The sequence below is a fragment of the Marmota flaviventris genome, chromosome 11 (assembly GCF_047511675.1).
Source record: "Marmota flaviventris isolate mMarFla1 chromosome 11, mMarFla1.hap1, whole genome shotgun sequence".
Classification (NCBI taxonomy): domain Eukaryota; kingdom Metazoa; phylum Chordata; class Mammalia; order Rodentia; family Sciuridae; genus Marmota; species Marmota flaviventris.
This window is the reverse complement of record NC_092508.1, coordinates 58,238,115-58,259,931: the sequence shown is the minus strand read 5'-3', so window position 1 is coordinate 58,259,931 and position 21,817 is coordinate 58,238,115. Positions and strand designations below refer to the sequence as shown.

Here is a 21,817-nt window from a genome sequence, read left to right as displayed (position 1 = left end):
AAACTGACTCATCCCTTTTCATGTAAACTTTGATGTCTGTATTGTTTCACTCAGCCTCAGGAAAGCTTACCATTCATACTACCATGAGAAGATTTATTAACTGAGGTCAAATAATAAATTTTAAAATTCCTTCCTAAAGGTAACAATTTTTAACACATTAATCATCAAATTTATAAGAATTGAAACAAGACTGAACCGATTATTTTAAAGTTAACTACTTGCTGGAGGACACTGACCAGTCTGAACAATGTTTTTAGGTTAAATTGTGTTTACTAGAACATTACCAATAAAAAGGTTAAATTCAGCTCCCTATCAGGAAAACAAAATGTCTTATAGTAATATCAACAGGGCATTTTTAGTTGCAGTAATTTCACAGAATTTATTCTAATGATTTATTGGAGTTAACCATCTGACATTAATTATTGTTTTGGCTTCTAGTCTATGAATGTTTATTTTTCAGTTTAAAGCCTTCTCACTCTTTGATATCATATGGAAATGAGAATTTTTAATGGAAAATTGAAACCATGTGCATCTAAGTACTTAATGAAGTACAGGGAGAAACTGACAATATATTTTAGGAGAATTCAGATATTTTGCTTTCGATAGTTTTGATCTATTTTATAACTCAACAGTATAAAATACTGAGGGTCCAGTGAGGCAAGTTAAAATGAATTCTATGTCAAATGTGGACATATGATTTTTTTGGAGTTTCTAAGACAAATCTCGTATGTTTTGATTACATGTCAAAAATGACAATACATTAATGCATAGTTTTCACCTTGGAACATTTTTAAAGTATTTGAATGGTACCTACCCCCACCCCGAGTTTATTTTAAAGCATTCAATCTGTACTTTAAAATTTATGTCCAGCTACAAAACCAAAAGGATATTTTAAAGTCACTTAAAATATCAACACAGGTAGGAATACCTAGCTTCAAGTTTTATTGCTCCAAAAACCTTTGATTTTCATTTTGCAATGGATAAAAACAATAATGCCCAATGAACTCAAATTTGCTAAATAAATATGTATGATTCAAAATTGCCTAACAGTTTTGTTTTTTTTAAGTTCTCTCAGTATAAGTCAATTAGGAAACTCAATTCTAAATTTGACACCAGTCAAAGCTTTCATGTCCACTTTGAACTTTTACATAAGGAAAAAATATTAAAATCAAACACAGTGTTATATGTATGTGTATCTGTGTGTGCATAGATAAGTATCTGAGTATATCTGGAGAGGAAAAACTTACCATTTGTTTTTCTTTCTAATGTAGTCTTTTTCAGAGAGATTAACCAAGTAGACCATTGGTTTTGAAGTCAAAAATAAGTGTTTATTCAACACTTCAATCTAAAATTGGGGATAGAGAAAGAACACTTTGAAAAAGTTGGGTAAATATGAGCAAATCACTGAATAATTTATAAGTACACCTTCTTTAAAACAAGTAGGCATTTTCATTTTTATTATTCTTGTTTCCAAAAGATTAGTTGTTATGAAATATCAAGAATGAGGAAATGAGGAAGGTGAGGGATGAGGAAAAGGAAAAATTAATAAGCCTAGGAATAAACAATTACTGACAGAAATAAGAAGTTTTACTACATATAATGATAAGTATAAAATAATGACAATTCTAATTTACTCTCTAAGAAATCAAAGGCAGTAACAGCATATTTATAACTTACCTCTTTGTCATTCCAATCATGATAGAAGCGAACAGGTTTCTTTTGATCCATAACCCAGGATTTGACTTTGCACATTATGTCCTATACATGATTGAGAAAAAAGCAAATATAAAATAAATACTAAGCATTTAGATATTAAATATTAAAAGTTTTCAAATCCTCAAGGATAAAAAAATTTTAAGGGGAATTAAACCACATAATGATTTTCAGCACTGCATTAAAAAACACCACTGAAACATTGAGGCATTAAATTTTAATATACAAAATGAAGATGTTAGCAAAATTAGTAACAGTCTGAAAAATTTCAAGACAACTCAATCACATCATAGACATAATATTAGAGTTAAAAATATTTCAACATTACCTAGTGATGCCACATGCAAGATAAACATGCTATTAGGAAATGGGGGCAGAGGGTATATTGGAGAGAGATTAAATTATATTTTTTTCTTAAAAAAATAAAATAAATGAAATTGAGCCTATTATTGATGATCTCCCTTCCAAAATATTAAATCAACTGACCAAAATCTTTTTCCTTCTGAATTAATTTTTGCCCACACCTTCTCCTTCCCACTTCTTTTGCCGCTCCCCCACCCCAACCTGCCAAAGCCTCCATTACACAATGGCAAGAGCCCTGCACTGGTGACCTCCAACCAGCTGCATTCACTTTCAGAACATCTCTCTCTGCTGGAAATCTAAAGGCCTTTTAGTTAGCAAGCTAGTGTGCATTCAGAAGGAGTAACTGCAGGAAGAGCCCAATGTGCTTTGTTTCTCTGGCCTTTCTTCACAGAAAGATTAATCATCTGTGAAATGGAAACGGCAAACAGCAAGTGACACAAACTGAACCCTTCAAGCCTTTCCTCATCAGTTTTGTGGTTCTGAATCTAAAAGCTGCGTGTGGCAAGGTTCTCCTTACAGGCAGGTGTTAATAAAAGGCTCTCAGGTCTGAAAGGTCAAACTTGGCTCTCCCAGAAGCAGCACATTTGAGAGTCATGTGGGGCTTTTTTGTTATTGTTGTTGTTTTACTGTTACAGATAATTTATGGATATGTTTTAAATATGCATTTCTCAAAATGCACTGTAACAATTATTATTAATAGATTTCTCAGATTTCCATCAATGTGTTTTACTCAACCATAATCAATTATTCTCCCATAAATGTCTACTTATATAAATTATCTCAATATTTAGTATACTTTTCTTCAAAATCTTGCTGTTACCAACAGAAAAAATAAGGAAAAAACCCCATATTCTTAGATCCTGATTTGAAACTCTCCAGGAAAAGGACTTCCCACAGATTTTAACAAGGAAGGGGCAAGCTGAAAACTTTTAATGAAATCTAACATGTTCTGCTTAAGAATAATCACTTTTACTCTTCTATAACTGAATTTCACTCATAAATGTTTAAAAGTGGCTAATGTAACACCATTTCCTACAAGGAGAAGATCAAAGTGCTATATTACAAATGCATTATGATTAAAAAAGCCCTGTGCAGCCTTGCTATTAACTGTTCTTTAAACCCTAAAAGGCTTCCCATAGATCTCACTTGGCATTGCATATACAACCTTTGACAAGTAATGTAGACCATTTTTATTCATTGCCTAAAATTGTAGGCAATTATGTGCGTCACACTGGCCACCTGCAAATTCTGAATGCCTGCTCCAGTTGTCAGTGCAAAAAACTAATGTCGGAGGGGATTAATCTAGGGGGAGAGAGTCCTCTTTAATGGCTCCAGCAGGTGAAATGGCCCAGCTGGTTACTATGATGAGTGGCCAGAACAGCTTATGTAGAGACACGCAACAAGATTATACAAAAGAAGGAGAAAACAGTGGTACCATCTTTTTTTGGTTCCATCAGTTTTTTCAATTAAAGAAAGAAAATTTTAAAAATAGACAAAAGAAAGTCAATCCAAAAATAAGGGAGTTAAATTTTAATCATATAAAATGTGTAAAATACTATTGTAACTGTAAACATTTTTACAAAACTAACGGGCTTCAAAAAGCACAGAATCACTAGTGAAGGAATTTGAGTACACCTCTTTAAATTAACTAGATCTCTACTTCAAATATCTTATCACAATAGCATTCTGGCACAAGGTTTTTTTCTATTTTGTTTTTCTCCTCTCTTTTATGCCAACATATTATACTACAAATTAGGAGGGCCCCAATTTTGATTGACTCATACTTAAAAGTTCTCAAATAGTATATTCCTTAAAGTCACATTCAAATATTTTTAGAAAAATTTACAAATTATAACCTAGTTTTTGAAAAGATGGAAGTAAAATATTTGGCACCAAGTGCTCTCAATTATCCCCTTAAAATATTTAACAACCAAGAAAAGACACCTTAGATTTACTAATGATGTCGGTTTTTACTTAAAACAGAAGTAGACTGCAACCACACGAGATTATTGCATATAAATGATCGTACGTGATATGATTTCAGTTTGTCCTTTTCTTATAACTGAATTTCACTAACTGAAAACATACATACTTTACCCATTTTTAGAATATAATAAAATATAAATTAGAACATAATAAAAACATAACACTTTAATCTTTAATCCATTTAAAGGTTACTTTGGGATTTCATATTTCTTTACTATTTTACATAGAAATATAGATGTAAGAGAATTAAATTGAACTGTTTTGATAACTAACAAATTCCTCATTTTGAAAATAAGTTCTATATATTATGGAGATACATAACAAAAAATTCCTGATCATTTGAATTTTGGGGTTAGACTAAAGTTTTAGGAGTGTACTAATTCAAGAAGTAACAACATAATGTTTAAGTGTCAGAATAAATCCAACAGGTTTACCATTTACCAGGTCCATGACCTACTCCACTGATAAAATGCAGATGATATCTACTTCTCGGGGTTTGTTGTATAGATCAAAATAGATAATACGCATAAAGTGTTTAGCACAGTTCTCAGCACAGGTAATAAATATAGTAGTTAGCATTGTTGACTTTATTGTTGAAAGATTAAATACCGGGCTGAGGTTGTGGTTCAGCGGTAGAGCGCTTGCCTAGCACGTGTGAGGCCCTGGGTTCGAGCCTCAGCACCACATAAAAATAAATAAAATAAAATAAAGGTATTGTGTCCAACTACAACTAAAAAATAAAAATATATATTTTTTTTAAAAAAAGAAAGATTAAATACCAATGGTCTATAAAATGGCAATATATTCTCTTGGATGCTCCTTTACAGCACATACACAACTCTCCAATATGTACATTACTCGTTAGCCCTTCTCTTCATATTTCTGAGTTACTAACAACACTGGCTTTCTCAGTAAATGTCATATCAGGCTTCTAAAAATTCTACAAGAATTGGTTTTTTTGGGGCTGGGGATGTGGCTCAAGCGGTAGCACGTCCGCCTGGCATGCGTGCGGCCCAGGTTCGATCCTCAGCACCACATACAAACAAAGATGTTGTGTCTGCCAAAAAAAACTAAAATAAATAAAGAGAGAGTTTAAAAAAAAAAAAAAAAAAGAATTGGTTTTTGCTTACAAAAAATCTTTTAAGTGCAAAAAACCCCCTAATCCAAACTTACTTTGAATACCTTGTTCTACTTCTTCTTACCCATAATCCTACACTTAATTTTAGGAATGCTCTATTTCCTAGATGTATTTTATTATTGTTATTAATAGTAACTGCAATGTGTTTAGACTCTATATACAAATTGCCTAAATTCCATAGCTAGTAAGGGGTAAAGCTGAGATTCAAATGAACATCTAAGTGACTGGAAAGTTAATATTCTAACAGCCTAGGCCTGTCTTCCTTACAGCTTTTCTTCTTTGTTTAGCCTAGACATTCCACATTGTTTTATTCAAAGTCCTCATTTTCACTTAGGTTATCAAGGAAATTTAAATATTTTTAGATGGACATAATATCTGATTATCAGTTCATATATTATAAATCAGCAGTATTTCTCTTTTCATATACAATATAAGAATCTAGTCGGTTGTTTAATAGACTTTTCTGGACTACTTACTCGACTTCTTTATTTTGGGTATACTTCAGTTTTCTCGTAGCAAGAATATTAACCTATGACCCATAAACAGATTTCAGGGGATCCAAATGCCTCGAAATTATATGGAAATTTGTATGTTTATGTGCTCTTGTGGAAAGATGGCACATACTGTCAAAATACTTTACTTAACCCATGGGCACTTTTACCCGCTGAGCTAGCTACATCCCATCCCCCACCCCTTCTTTTTCCTAGTACCAGGGATTGAACTCAGGGGCACTTAACCACATCCCCAGCCCTTTTTTGTATTTTATTCAGAGACAGGGTATCACTCTGTTGCTTAGCACTTTACTAAGTTGCTGAGGCTGGCTTTGAACTTGTGATCCTACTGCTTCAGCCTCCTAAACTGCTGGGATTACAGGCATGCGCCACCACACCTGGTACCCCCATCCTTTTAAATTTTTGAGACAGGGTCTCCGTAAATTCCTTAGGAGCTTGCTAAGTTGCTGAGGCTGGCCTCAAACTTTTGTGATCCTTCTGCCTCAGCCTCCTGAGATACTGGGAGTATAGGCTTGCACTACCATATCCAGGGAAATACTTTTCAAAGAGATCCATGATCCCCAAATTCAAGAAGCATGATTATTAGTGACTCTGTTGCAATATTCATATAACTTACAATAGCTAAGTGAGCCAATGTTTTAATTCCATATATTCCCAAACCAGAAGTTGAGACACTGACCCCAAACCAGCTTCAGCTAGATCCTGCACTGACAACTGATCTATCCTGATTAATACTGTATTGATGAAAATTCTACCCATTATAATATTTATTTAATACAATTCCAGTTAAAATCATAAAAAGGATATTGAAGAACATTATGAATTAAATATATTATTATTCTAAAAGAACTAATTGTTTTTGCTTGAGGGTAAAAAATGTTTAGAGAGAAAAATACATGAATTGTCCTATTATATTTAATACAAACCATAAGACTACAGTAACCAGAATTAGTGTGATATTATCACAAGAAAAGACATAATCTAAAAGGGCATTAATTGGAGATTTGATAATAAATCATAGAAAACCGATACAATGGAACACTTTGTATTTATTAAGACAAAATGTATATTTGCGTAGGAAAATGTCCAAAATACATTGCTAAGTGAAAAAGACAGGTTCAGAATGATGGATAAGATTATGATTTTAGCACTAGATTTGAGTTTAAATCTTGACTCTACTACTTTTTTCATGGCTACATAACTATGAGAAAGTGACCTAACCTCTCTTAAGTTTATTTCTGTAAAACTGGGCCAATAGCTATATAAACCCTATATAAACTGGGGTTATATAGCTGTATAAACTGGGATTATATAACTCAGTGGTAGAGCACTTGCCTAGCATGTGTGAGGCACTGGGTTCGATCCTTAGCACCACATAAATATAAATAAAATAAAGGTATTGTGCTAACAATACCTTTATTTTATTTTATTTATACCTACAACTAAAAGTATTTTTTTAAAAAACTGGGACAATAACTTGAACACATGGTGATCATGAGGATTAAGGATCATTGAGAAAAATATATACAATAATTGGCACAGTTCTAGGTACAAAGTAAATATTAATATTTATGGTAGAATGTATAATGTAATTCCATCTGTGGTTTTGAAACTATATAATACATAAATAGGTAGACTATGTAATGAAACTGGACAGATATCACACTACATTATTAGTCACAGAAATCTCTAGGTTAGATTCCAGAGAGTGTTTCCCCTTCTTCCTTCATCTTAAAAAATACAACATTGTTTAAACTTTTTTTTAACCAATGAACATCATTTTGGAATGGGGGGGGGTGGGGTGGATAAAGGTACATTCACAGAGTGGGAGTATGAGGGACTTCAGCTAGTCTCTGCCTGCCATCTGTAATCCTAAGATTCCATGGCTAAATGGATAGACATGGCACAGTTGATCAGGGAGGTTGACTCATATTCCATAATAATGATAACTTCCAAGTCTGACATTTCTCTAGCCTAGTCAAACTGCCACCCTAATATTTGATGATGATATCCCAATGAGATGACTTGTGCTGGTTACGTGGCTTTAACACAGACAGCAATGATGCACTCAGACCAAAATAATTGGGGAAAGTCTTCCAGCTCAAACTAGTCTCAACAGAAATCTACTAATACAGCTTCTTCCAACTCCTCCAGTTACCTCTAATTACCAAATTGAGGAAAACTCAAATTAAACTTTCTCTCATAAAACAGACCTCTATTGTATACTCTAACCGACAGAAACATACATATACTATTTGAGTTGTGATTCTCAAGAACTAGTATTATCCCATCATTATGTACAACTTTAATGCACCAATAAAAAATAAAAAACAAAATAAACAAGTATTGGGTCAATGAATATCCTTATGGGGAAGAAAAAGAATTCTTACTCACCTTCTATATACAAAATATAAAGTTTTTACAGAATAAAAAGTAAAGCTCTTTCAGAAAACATCTGCAAGGTAACATAGACTGTCTTTATGACCTTGGATTTGATGATTTTATTATTTTTTTTCTCTGACACAGTTCGGAAGTGTAACTATGCTTGTTTGTCTTTTCTTTTTATATATACATGACAGTAGAGTGTATTTTGACACATTATGTATACATGGAGTATAACTTATTCTAAATAAGATCCCATTCTTATGGTTGTACATGATGTGGAGTTTCACTGGTGGTGTGTTCATATATAAACATAGGAAAATTATGCCTGATTCACTCTACTGTCTTTCTTATTGATAAATGTTTTTTAAAGGAACACAAAAGCAATAATAATAATGAAGATTATTTTTAAATTGGACTATGTTAAAATGAGAGCACTTCTGTTAAACAAAATCAAAGTAGGAAAATAAAAGTCCAAACTGACACACAATTGGTACAGAAGAAGATAACCAATGGTCTATAGATAAGGCTTAAGAGGAGGAAATATTTAGTATAACATACAATCAGTAAAATGTAGGATATAGCTCAACAAACTATCATGGAATAAACACATCCCTATAATTACAACCCTGACCAACAAATAGAACATTACTAGCAGGGTAGTCAAATGGTTCACTTTTCTCCAGAGATAATCACTATCCTGGTTTCTTTGCATAACTAATTAATTTGTTACTGAAATATTTAAAACGGGACTCATACAATATAAGTAGTATTTTGTGTCTGGCTTCTTTAGCTCAATATTGCTTGAGAAATTAATCCATGCTGTTAACCTGTAGCTCTAGTGTTTTTCTCTGCTATATAGTATCACTATAGGAAGATTCCAATGTATCCATTCTATTGCTGATGAGCAGCCAAATTATATTTTTACACCATTTAGAATAAAGCTGCTGTAAACATTCTTACACATGCATCCTGGTAAATCCTTGCACCCATTTCCCTTGAGTATATACACAAATTGGAATTGCTCAGTCATAGATCACATATTCATGCAAACTTAGTATATGTTGCTAGTCAGTTTTCAAAAGCAGATGTACTGATTTTACTTCTATCAACCCTGGATGCAAATTCCATTTGTTTCAGTCTTTCCAACACTTGGTATTATCAGTCTTTCAACTTATGTAAGTACATGGTATCTCACCATGGTCTGAATTTCTGTAGTGACTAACAGGGAATTTGCTTCATTTTGCTGTCTTTTTCTTATTTATTGGTAGGAATTCCTTGCATACTCTAAAGAAAAGTTCTTCGTCAATGCTGCAAATACCTCTTTTCTGTAAGGCTTACCTTTTCTCTCTCTTGTGGAAAAAGAGAAAGTGGATAGGTAAGAATATCTGGGGAAATGTTCCCATGCACTGTAATATCAGTTCTTACATGAGTTTGTTCCTTTCCTCTCAGGATATATATAAGTTGTTGATTCTAAAGCAGTCTGGTCTCAAATGAGTATAATATTAGTTATAATGCTCCAATACAATATGTACTTCTATATTATCCTGGAACAGCTTTGTACTTCCTAACTACTATCCTCAAATAAATAACAGAGAACACTGAGGACCTACAAAGCTCAAGTCTCATTCCTTTTTATAAAGAATACTAAACACATTGTTCAATATGGCATATGGCTCCCAATCCTTTTCCAAAGTAACATTACTCAGTTCACAGCTTCTGCTGAGAGGACAGTTCTAACAAAGACAGTCTCCTAGTCAGAACTAGTAGACACTTGACTCTATTTAGTTGTCTCCTGCAAAAGTTCTGCCAAAATGGGAATTCACTGAGGCAAGGTGATGCTTGAATTCAGGAATCTGAATTAGGAAATACCGAGAGAATAAATTTGGAGACTTAAGGTGAAAGGATACATTGAAAAAATACAGGGCAGAGTAAGCATGACGTTATAAATAACTAATTCTAAGTAAGCAAAAGTCAGGGAAAAAACCATAACATAGGTGATGAATTTTAGTGGCAGTGCTGGGGATTAAACCCAGGGCTTCATGCATGTTAAGCAATCACTCTACCACTGAGATATATCCCTAGCCCTCATTTTCCAACCTTGTCTTTCTTAAATAGATTTAAGATTAAACCTTATCTTAATGCTTTGGTTTTATGGGGTAAATTATGACCCCCAAAAGGATATGTTGAAATCCTAATCCCCAGTAATCAGAATGTGACCTTATTTGAGAATCAAATAAGATGAGGTCATAGGATGGGTTCTTGATCCAGTATGACTAACGTCTTTCCAGGAAGAGGGAAATTCAATAGAGACACAGAGAGTAGGTAGCCATGTGAAGACTAAGGTAGAGACTCGAGTTATGTCACTATAGGCTTAGAACACTTGGGGCCAGTAGAAGCCAAAGGCAAGGAAGGATTTCATCCCTACAGGTAGGTATCAGGGGCCCTGCCAGCACCTTCATTTCAGACTTTTAATCCTACTGAATTGCAAAATATTAATTTCTTTCATTTTGCAAGTCATCCACTGTTGGCACTTGTTATGGCAGCCCTAGGAAACTAATACACTTACTTGGTGGATACCAAAATGAAATGCTTATCCCAGTCCTACTTTCCTACAGTGTTTCAGTTTTACTTGAGACAGCAAACCCACTACAAAAGATGTCATCTATGTCAGACTAGATCTACTTTACCCTTAGGAAAGATTCTGTTTTAACATTTAAAAGTAGGCTTATTTTTTTTTCTACAGGATATCTAATTGAAGTTTTTTTCCTGCTTATTAACAAAAATATAAATGACATTTAAATCTAGAAATTGGAAATTTCACAGTAAGAGGTTTGAATGTTGAATTTCTAAAAGATCATTCAGAAAATAAAGGAGACCCAATTAAATGAACAGGGAGAGGGGATCAGCAATATTAAAGAATAATCAGGTAAATACCTAGTGAACAAAATGACCTACCTACCTTTCTCATAACTTTCCCTTTTATATCTATCACATATACATTCAGACCATATTATGAAGAACATAGGAAACTTTTTTTAAAAAAGAAACTCCCCTATAACAAGTAGTTGATATCATAATCATATAGGTACCTTCTTTCTACAGAGAAAACTAAAGATAAATCCAAAGAAAGAAAAAATATATAACACCAGCAAATTAAATTTATAAAACAAATGAACAACTAAAAATAAGTAGCATGATTATGACAAAAAATGTAAATGTACACTGGGTAAAGAGATGAGGAACACAGACTATTAATGCCTTCTGCCCCCATCTCTATGCCCTCAAAAGTCCTGTACATGCTAATGGCTTTATAAGGCAAATATTTTTAACTTTGCCTAAGCACTGTGCTCTGATAACATAGATATCAAGCTGCAGGGAATTAGCACTCTTCTAAAAGTAGCCCATAACCAGTAACTGATGGAAATTGGTTGATAATCATGTTAGCTTCCTTGTCCTTTCAGTAGAAAATTACAAGTCAAAATGCTTACCCACAGATATCTACACTGTTTCCAGAGGTCTTCAGCAGGACTGAGTCCTAGCTATCCACTGTGGCAACCTGCTCATTTACATACTTTGTATTGTTTTGTTTACTATCTCAGTAAATATACCTGATATATACCTCTCCCAAAGAAACCATTTGTACTCTAATCCTTGCCTCAAGGTCTGCTTCTGAGGAAATCCAACCTAAGATATATAGACTAGATTAAATGAGTTATGTGTGTTCATTGGCTTTGTGTCTCAAACTGGCACACTCCTAAGAACACTCACCAGAAATTTCTTCTGGGTTTTTTTGTTTTGGTGTGTGTGTGTGTGTGTGTGTATGTACACCACGGACTGAATCCAGGAGTGCTCTGCCACTGAGCGACATTGTCAGCTCCATTTTTTTTATTGAGACAGGGTCTTGCCAAGTTGTTCAGGCTGGCCTTCAAGTTGCAATCTTCCTGCCTAGGACTCCAGAGTTGCTGGGATTACAGGTGTATGCCACCAAGCCTAACAAGAATTTCTTCTTAATCTTTATTTATAAATTACATGGTCTCTACCATATTTCAAGTTAGTGAAGTAGAAATGGTCCTTATACTTATGCCTTCTCATGTCTGCATAAGCTTCACATCTCTTACAACATTACTTTTCCAAGTTCAAACAGAAACCTTAAAACACTTTCATTCAGTCCAAAGACAAAATTACAGTTTGATGAATACAGGTCACAAACAGCAAAAGTCAGTGTATATGATTTTAACTCTCTCTTTGGAGGCCACTGGAAGGAAATAATTTCCCTAAATAAATTAACATAAAAACAATACACTGCTATAGGAAGAGATCAAGTAACAGAAGTACAGCAGGTAGAGTCAAAGTGCCTACCTACAGATGTTAACAGGTAAGACACTATTAACTGTTTGATTTATGACAAAGACTTCTCTGAAATAGAGAAAGGACTGTCTTTTTAAGAAGTGGACCTGGAACAACAGGCCTTCCACATGGGAACAACATAACAACAACAAAAAAATCAAATTGGATGACTATCTCAGCATCATCAACAACAACAGAATCAATTCCAGGTGAGAAGCAAAACAATGAAGATTTTAGAAGACAAAATAGGAGATTATCTTGTTGACCTTAAGGTAGGAAAGATTTCTTAAGACAGAAAACACTAACCTTTAAATTAAGATCTGTTCATCAAAAAATACCATAAAAAGAAAAAAAGAAAAGCCAAAGAGCAGAAAATAATTGCAATCCCCTTACAACAAAGGCCTACTGTCCAGAATATATAAGTAATTTTCAAAAAATTAATGAGAAAAAGACATTAGTTCAATAGAATAATGAGCAAAAGAGTTAGAACAAGTACTTTACAAAAGTAGATGTCCTCAAAGGTCCAATAAACATTTTTACAGGAGTTCAACCTTAAATAGTTAGGGAGCTGCAAATCTGAATCACAAATACCATAACTATCAAATTGCAAAACAAAAAATCTGACAATACAAAGTGTTTACAACAGGATAAATTCTCTTACGCTATGAAAATAGCGCTATCCAAAACAGTTGATGATATATACATTACTGACTGACTTCTAGATACATACCCTAGACTATCTTTATGTATACCAAAATGTATAAAAATGTTCAATAAAATACTTTGACAGCAAGGAAAATAAATGAATTAATTATACAAAATAACATGGAGTGAAAAACACACAAATATATACATTACAATTCATATTGAATTCAACATCAGGCAAAACTCATTCATACTATTTTGGTATTACTATAAAAATCAGAACATTGGTTAGTGTTGGGGAAATGTGGGGGGGTACTCTTATTTCCTGATATGTAAGGAGTTTTTTTTTTTTTTTTTAACTAGTATTTGTTTACAACTGTACGTTAAATGATAAATATGCTATTAGTGTATGTTTTTGTATGTTATATTTTATAATTTAAAAAGAAAATGTTAAATAAAAAGGGCAGAACAAAACATTGGCTCTATAGCTAGCCTGATCTGGTTGAAAACTTGATCTTTGTTTCTTTGTTTTAAGTGTGAAATTTTGAACAATTCATAAAGTACACATATTAAACATGGTATGGTTTTAAAAAGACACTTAATATATTTTAAGTATCCAACAGTGCCTATTCAATAAATAAACATTAAAACATTCAATATTGTAAATGTTAATCTTCTCTTCAAATTGAATTACACATGAATAAAATTCTATTTTTAATAAAAAACTAAAAGAAAATTTTATAAGCCATTTGTTTTTACTGTATGTATAAATATTGAATTTGCTATATAGTATGCATTCTCAATGGGAGTTAATACCTTTCCAGGAGGGGAAAAAATTGGTTCTTGGTGTCAGGGGGCATATATATGGTCCTCAAAAACTCAACCCTATTTGACAAAATCCTACTTATTAGAATTAAATACTTATTAGTATTTAACTTTTCTCACTAGGGAGGAATTAAACTAATTAATTTAAATTCAATTTTTTTCCCTAACAGTGGTAATAATAACAAAAAGGTTGAAAAACATTGAACTACAATTTGTTTTCAAGCAACTCAACCTAATAATAAGGAAAAACAAAAGGTAGAATAACACTTCTTGGAAAAATTAGGCTATGTTTTCTATCTATCCAAAAGAGCTTGATATTGAAAGGGAAAAATGATTAAGGAAAAGGTGTTTCAACTTTCCTGTAAACATAAGTTCAAGAGGTGCTTTACAAATGTTAAATGTTGTATGTGAATTTGAGGAAAATAGTTAAAAATGAGAAGGAAATGTTGTTACAAGCAATAACACATTCTAGTTTTCTTTGATAGAAAAATCAGGAAATGGTAGCCTAAGAATATCAGAAGAGTCTGATGCCCTTTTCTCCCATTTAAATAAAACAAAGACTGGCAAACTTACTTTTAAGTTAGTTAACATTTCTGAAAGATCTATGGATATCAGGTAGTTTCAAGGAACAAAAGGGTGACCACAAAAAGGACTTACTCTGATTACAACCATGCTGGTTGGAACAAATGAATTACTTTCAATCCCAAAATATTTCCCATAAATTTTCCCTTTTTTTAAAAGGAAGGTGTGTGTATATTGATGTGTGTGTGTATAAGATTTTGTTTTGTTTTGTTTTGCTGGTGCAGGGTATCTAATACAGGGCCTTATGCATATTAGCTAAGTATGTTACCATTCAGCTACATCTCAGTCCCAGGAATGTTTACTCAAACTTGTAATACCCCTCACCATTCTAAACCTTGTACAATTTCTTCAGACAAATCTCTCCATTTTCCATTCTATACAAAGAGGAAATAGATGATTTTAAAAGTTAAAAGAAGTAAAGCAACTTGGGCTTGCTCAATACCAAGGAAAACAATAGCATAACACAGGTTTCCTTATCCCAAATCCAAATGTTTTTTTAACCACTAGTTATTGACCATTAGTGTGCCCAAATTTAGAATTAATTCTGTAATTGATTTCTTCCTTAATACTGAAGTTTTGCAAATTTATTAAAAATAAATGAGGAAGGGGAAAGATGGGAAAATCACAGTTTCTAAAAATAAGAAAATTAAAACAAATGTATATGTTAAACTTAATATAGAAAAATTAGAAAGAAATATCATCCCATGACAAAGATGCATTTAAAAGTAACAATGATTTTTAGAAGATATTAATAAGTAAGAAAATGGACACCTAAGGCATGGCCTTTTTAAAAAAAAAATTTTTTTTTTGGTTGTTGTTGTTGTAGATGGACAGAATGCCTTTATTTTATTTATTTTTATGTGGTGCTGAGGTGCAGTGACTCATGCATGCTAGGAAAGTGCTCTGCCACTGAGCTACACCCCCAGCCCAGCATGGCTTTTTTAAATGTAAAAGAATTCAATCATATTAAAATTAAAAACCTCAAAACTGATTTAAAATATTTATTACAATGTTACTAATAATATGCTAGAAAACATATCTGAAAAGTAATGACAATGATGCATGTTTTCATTCCATAAAAGATAAAAATCATGTCTACTTAAAGGATGCACTCATTCAGGCAATCCCTATGGAAGACCAATTCTTTCTGTAAATCACTAATTCAAATCCAAGAAATTCATATCCTCAGTCATTTATTTAAATTTGGTGTTTTTCATCATAAAATCATACTTCATCAAACACTAAAATTCAAAGGTCTGCATTGTTAACCACATAAACACTCCATATTACTAACTATGGCTTGCCAAGAACACATTATATAGACTATCATCATGACCCTTGGTTGCTCAAAAAAATGAAGTTTCTCAAAAAAATTTTTTATCAGTAATAACTCTTGCATTCTAAAACCCTGTAACAATTAAGATGTTTTATGTGCTTTATTTTTATTATTTTTTAAATCAAGAAAAAATTTAAGTTTCTAAAGAAGCTGTAAATTTTTACTTACATATTCAGGTTTTAGTTTTTTATCTCCTCCTCTCACAGCCACCTTTTCTAGTTTATCTATAATGGGCCCAATCATTTCCTCATCTTTAAGCTGAAGCTCTTCATGTATTATTTCTATATCTCGAATGGGATCTACACTTCCTTCAACATGCGTGATATCATCATCTTCAAAAGCACCTAAAATGAATTAAAGGGAAGCAATTTAATAAACAAATATAGAAGGTCATTATGATTAAAGAGAGCAGAGTGGAAGATTTTTAGATGTGAGCAAATAGGTTTAGTGAATAAATTATTCTGAATTGTATCCAAGTAGGACAAAATATTTTTTTCCCATTTAGTAATAGCACTGACAGCAAAACAGTTCAAGAGCCTCAACATTTCAAAAACTGACTGAAATAAATAAGTAAAAGTATAGTCCTTACAGAAAAAAATTATGTTCCAGAACTACTGGCATTTCCAAGTTTGGTACATTAAAGGTACTGAATTCCAGGCATGAAAGACTGAAGTTCTAAACCACACTATTAGGGTTTCCAAGGGAAACCAGATTTGGGGGGGTGGGGGCGGCTGAAATCATCTGGCAGACCTCTTCCCTGCTTCAATCTACTTTATCACTGTGGTTCTGACGGTGATTAGATAATGAACCACTCAGACACACAATTTACACAGCAGCTAATTTCATCGGCCTGATTTGAGGGTATGGTTTTTAGGGGGCTATCAAAGAAGCAGATGAAGGTGCATTTGTCATATATGAGTGACAACCATTCACACTATCTGAACAAAATGGTGCTGGCCCTTATTAGAAACACATGCTATTATCACATATTTAAAGTGCAGTTGAAGCCATAATTTCAAATTGCCAACTGGAAACATAAGGGTAAAACAACCAGATATTACTGAAGCATGTGTACTGACTTTATGCCCTTTTGAAGACATAATGTGGCAACATAATTCAACTGGGATTTACTCAAATTACCAGATAAAGAACAGTATCACAAAAAAATGAACAAATATGAAGAAATATTATAAACAGAAAGCAATGATATATCCACAAAACAATAAACACATTTATAAACAAATTAATTTTATTAAAATTACCAATTTGATTATACTCCCCAAACAATATATTTTCTAACATAAAGTATCTTTACTTTCAAGAGAGGTATCATAGAAATTATAAGAGTTTCCTTGAGTTTGGTAAGACGAACAGTAAATATAGTTCATTCTTAGATACCAAAGACTTGGATGTTCTAAAGACAGGTTACAAAGAATTTTAAAATAGCCAGGCATAGTGGCACATGCCTGTAATCCCAGCAACTTGGGAGGCTGAGGCAGGAGGATCACAAGACCAAAACCAGCCTCAGCAACTTAGCAAGGCCTATGGCAACGCAGTGAGGCCCGAAGCAACTTAGCAAGACCCTGTCTCAAAATAAAAAATAAAAAGGGCTGGAATGTAGCTCAGTAGTAAAATGAGAAGAGAGAGAGGGTTTTAGAATATAACTTCCTAGAATTAAAAATAATGAAGTTGTTTGTATCCTAATGTGGATTATTCAGTAATAATAAGTATATTATTGCAATTAGAATATAAGTATTTAAAATAATATTTGAGTACTTTTGGTATATAACTATCGCCTTATATAATGTCAAATTCATATAAACAAAATTAGTCAGAAATAATGAGGTGTATTATATTTTACTAATAAGAATAAGCACAATGGACCCCCCCCAAAGCATATTATTCATTTATTTATTGTGATGATTTGAGGCATCTTACACAAATGATACAACCAAACAAATAAAAATTAGCTTCCTGGCAATCTAAGCAAAATTAGTAACCTGGTCAGTTATAGAAATAATAGCCGTCAATGACATTCAGAATGAAAAATAGGGCCCAATGACTGACTATAGTGATGTTTTCAACAATATTTTTACAGTGCATTAGCAGACTTAAAATGGTAATTTCTTCATTACAATCCTCAATTTTAACCAAGTAGGTAACAGAGAAGGAGTTAGTGACTGTGATTCTTTTGGAAGCATATATATTATGTTTAGTCAAACTTCTTTGTCATAGTTGTGTCTCACTTTTAACTTTTTATAATGAACACACTTTTTTTTTTTTACAAAAACAAATCATTCTTTAGTTTTTATTTAAAAACTATTTACTTTTTAAAAAATATTGATTTTATTTATTTATATGTGGTTCTGAGAATTGAACCCAGTTCCTCACACATGCTAGGCAAGTGCTCTGCCACTGAGCCTCAACCCCAGCCCCCAAGACATTCATTTTAAAACACAAGTAGCAAGTTTAAATCTTTATTTTTCAAATGATTGTTAGAAAATTACCCATAAACTAGGCTTAAATTATATTCCATCACAAAGAGTTCTTATCCAGGAATCCTATCATGTGTCCTTTTACAACAAAGTATGTCCTTTTTTCAAACCATCTTGATTTCACTCTCATTTCCTATGCTTTCCCCTTCTCCTCTGCTACCTGGCAGATGACCTAGTCTTTCTCACTTCATAAGGAAAAATCATGTCATTTGTAGAGAACCAAATCTCCTTTCTGTTTTTCCTCAATCTTTTCTTATTCCCAGCAGTAAAAAGGAAAACACTATTTATTATCCCTGGTCAATCTCTCTACCATTTCTGTTCTGGATCCTATTCCTTCCCACAAAAGCTACTCTGTAAATGAAATGTTTCTTGTATTTCCTGAGACCTCAATCTATTACGCTTCTTTCTCCTCTATTTGCATCATCTCTATTTTCATTAAAACTTTTCCAAGAACATTCAAGTAGCTTAAGATTCTGCATAAAATCGATTATGTCAGTCGCCCTGGACATTAAGTCCCACTCCAGCAACTGTTTACTTTCCTCCAGTTCAGAGCCATACTATCTGAAAAGCTGTCTATGCATACTCTCTCCACTTCTTTATTTTCTATTTATAACTCAACCCACTGTAGTCTGGCATTTGCCTCTACATCGCTACCAGAAATCAATCTCAGAAAGGACCCCACTGATTTAGCCTCATAATGCTAAATCAAACAGCTATTCTTTAGGAAGTGACTGTTCGGTAGCATCTAACTTCAGAGCTTTGAAAGTCTCTTTCATTGCTCCTTTTAAACCATATTCTCCTGATTTTCTGCTATTTTCTCTAGCCATTTATTTTGGGGTCATTCTTTTTTCTATTTTTGTGATACTAGGGTTGAGCCCAGGGATTCAGGAATGCTTAGCAAGCACTCTACCACTGAGTTACAATCCCAGTCCCTAGGTCATTTCTTTTCTTGCTGTACTTCCACATAAATGTTGATGTCTCTTAACTCTCTTCTCTTACCTACCCCTTTTACATTCTAAGAAAATTTCCATAGAATTCTTCTGTGTTTCCAGTATATTTTGAGGCAACAATAAAATGAAACCAAAAGACTTTTTAGTTATATAAATGATTTCTAATATAAGATCTATTCACGAAGTGAAAAAATGCAAAGTATCAATGTTTATACTAAAGTTGTGAGTTAAATGATGAATTGGCTATTTTCAGTGATTACAAATGGACTGAAAATTGATTGGTTTATTCAATTCACAAAAGCCTGTTTTATTCCATAAAGTCCTTCACAGTTTTATTTATATAATCAGAAATAAAAATATATTTTGAAATCCAGGTCTTCAGAAAACGAATTGCTGTGTATCAGTTCATACATTTAGGTTGTATTCAGTTTTCAAAGAAAACATCCTTGGCTAGACAACTAAAGTACATTGTAAAACACCTGGTGTATCTTTTCTTGCTGTATAAGTATAAGCTTTACAGCAATATTTTATAAACCATCTGTCACAGAAACTTTAATATGCCAAATAGCATGTTTAGAGTTTTGTGGTGAATAAGAGGATATGGGGTCAAGATGGATCTATATGACTTGTGTTTTTTCTATACTCTATACCACTATAAAATGCAGAGATAAAGAATTATTTGGTATATTAACTTCCAGGCTCTCAACACATATACAAACCACTTAATTAATATTAACTAAGCAATGCCTTGCTAAATTTAAGTTTCCTCAATGAAGAAAGCTCCCTTGTACATCCATCAGTGTGCTAAGTCTGTAAGAACTAAAAACAAAGATCAAAACAATAGGATTTTTGGTCTTAATAACATATAATCTAGTTGGGAAAACAAACTAACCTATTAAAAAGGAAGAGCAACACTCACTAGCAAGGACCTTAAATATAATTAATAATAGGTAATCAGCAAAGCCTTTAAGAATGAAAAAATGTTAGTATAGGTAAATAAGTTAAAGGACATGACAAGTAACAGGGAAAAGCATTGGATAAGAAATAAAAGTATTAAATAAACAAAACTCATTGGTCATAGTGAGAAATTGTATTGGAGAGAAGTAAAAGATAAACATTCATTACATCAGGTATGGGTGCAGGACAGGGAGTCCAGATATCAGTGTTAAGTCTGGATATCATCTGCTAGTCACTAGGGAAGCCAACAACAGTTCTTATATTAGTAATAAACAGAAAGCAACATTTTTAAAAGACCAGAAATAGGGAACCAGGTAAAAGGGAATTGCTGTACTTCAAATATTGAGAAGAATTGCACTAGGATATTGAGAGGAGACAAAAAGACAGGATAAAAAGTGAGAGAACTAAAGAAAACAATGTTATCTAGAGAAAATCAATAAGTAGGAGGTGAGGGGAGAGAGAAAGGGGGAAGAGGAGGGAGAAAAATCACCATAAGATTTCAAGTAAAAGGTCTTTATTTTCATTATTGTAAAGTCAATGCATGTAAAATTAAAAGCCCAAATCAGGTATGAAAACAAAAGGTGTTATGTAACCAAAGTATAGACTCTAAAAAAAAAGAGAGAGAGAAAAAAATATTACACAAATGTGAAGATCTTAATAATTCAAAATTTCAGGATATCCTGTATGCTACATTATTTCATATTACTTTCCAGTTCGTCCTGTAAATAGTAAATGTTGGAAAAAAAATAGTAAATGTTGGGAATATCTATGCTGTAATCAAGAGTTCCACCAAAATCAGTAAAAGGCTTGGGGCTACATTTCTAAACCAGAAGACAAATTATTAAATACAATGTTAAAAATCAAGACGAATATTCTTCTAAAACAAAACAAAATTTGAATCTTCGAATTTCTTGACCATTCTTCAATGCCAAGTCCCATCTTATGTCTAAACTCTGGTTCCCAACTTCTTTATAATTGTGTGTGTGTGTGTGTGTGTGTGTGTAAAGTGATGTCACTATGGTTGCCTAGGCTGGTCTCAAACTCTTGGATTCAACTGATCCTCCCACCTCAGACTCCCGAATAGCTAGGACTATAGGTGTGTGCCACCACACTTAGAAGCTCATTAATATTTAAAGAGAAGGGAGTTTTTATTTGTTTTTTGTAGTGCTAGGATCACACCTGAAGCCTCAGGCATACTAGGCAAGCTCTCCAAGAGAGCCATACGTGCATTGGCGATTTATTTAACATCTATAGTGTCATTCATAAACACTGCAATATGCAAGTTATTATTTATTTTTCATAAATGAATGACAAAATTATTACACAGGAGAGGAAAGGAGAATGTAAGTTATTTATTGTGCATTCTAAGTGCTCTGACTTAGAAGTGCAGTTTAAGACCCAATTTTCAGATGTACTTCAAAACTCTAGTCTTAAGATAAAGTCCCTGACATCTTGACAAAAAAAAAAAAAAAAAAACAAAAAAAAAAAAACCACCAAAAATCTTGTTAATTATTTTCTCCAAAATTTAAGAGTTCATTTAAACTAAAAACAATATTTTAAAAGCAGTGAATAAAAAAAATTGG

General features: G+C 32.8%; 1 protein-coding gene across 2 annotated transcripts in view; it reads right to left on the bottom strand.

The window, feature by feature from the left end:
* The window catches only part of Ola1 (Obg like ATPase 1), a 146,833-nt gene that overhangs the window by 42,622 nt on the left and 82,394 nt on the right, over positions 1-21,817 (bottom strand). For both annotated transcript variants that reach the window (XM_027946149.2, XM_071619059.1), the window contains 3 exons: positions 16,001-16,176; positions 1,678-1,758; positions 1,248-1,345 (listed from right to left, as the gene is read on the bottom strand). In XM_027946149.2, the coding sequence (XP_027801950.1) occupies positions 1,248-1,345; positions 1,678-1,758; positions 16,001-16,176 (355 nt within the window). The remainder of the gene's footprint in view (positions 1-1,247; positions 1,346-1,677; positions 1,759-16,000; positions 16,177-21,817) is intronic.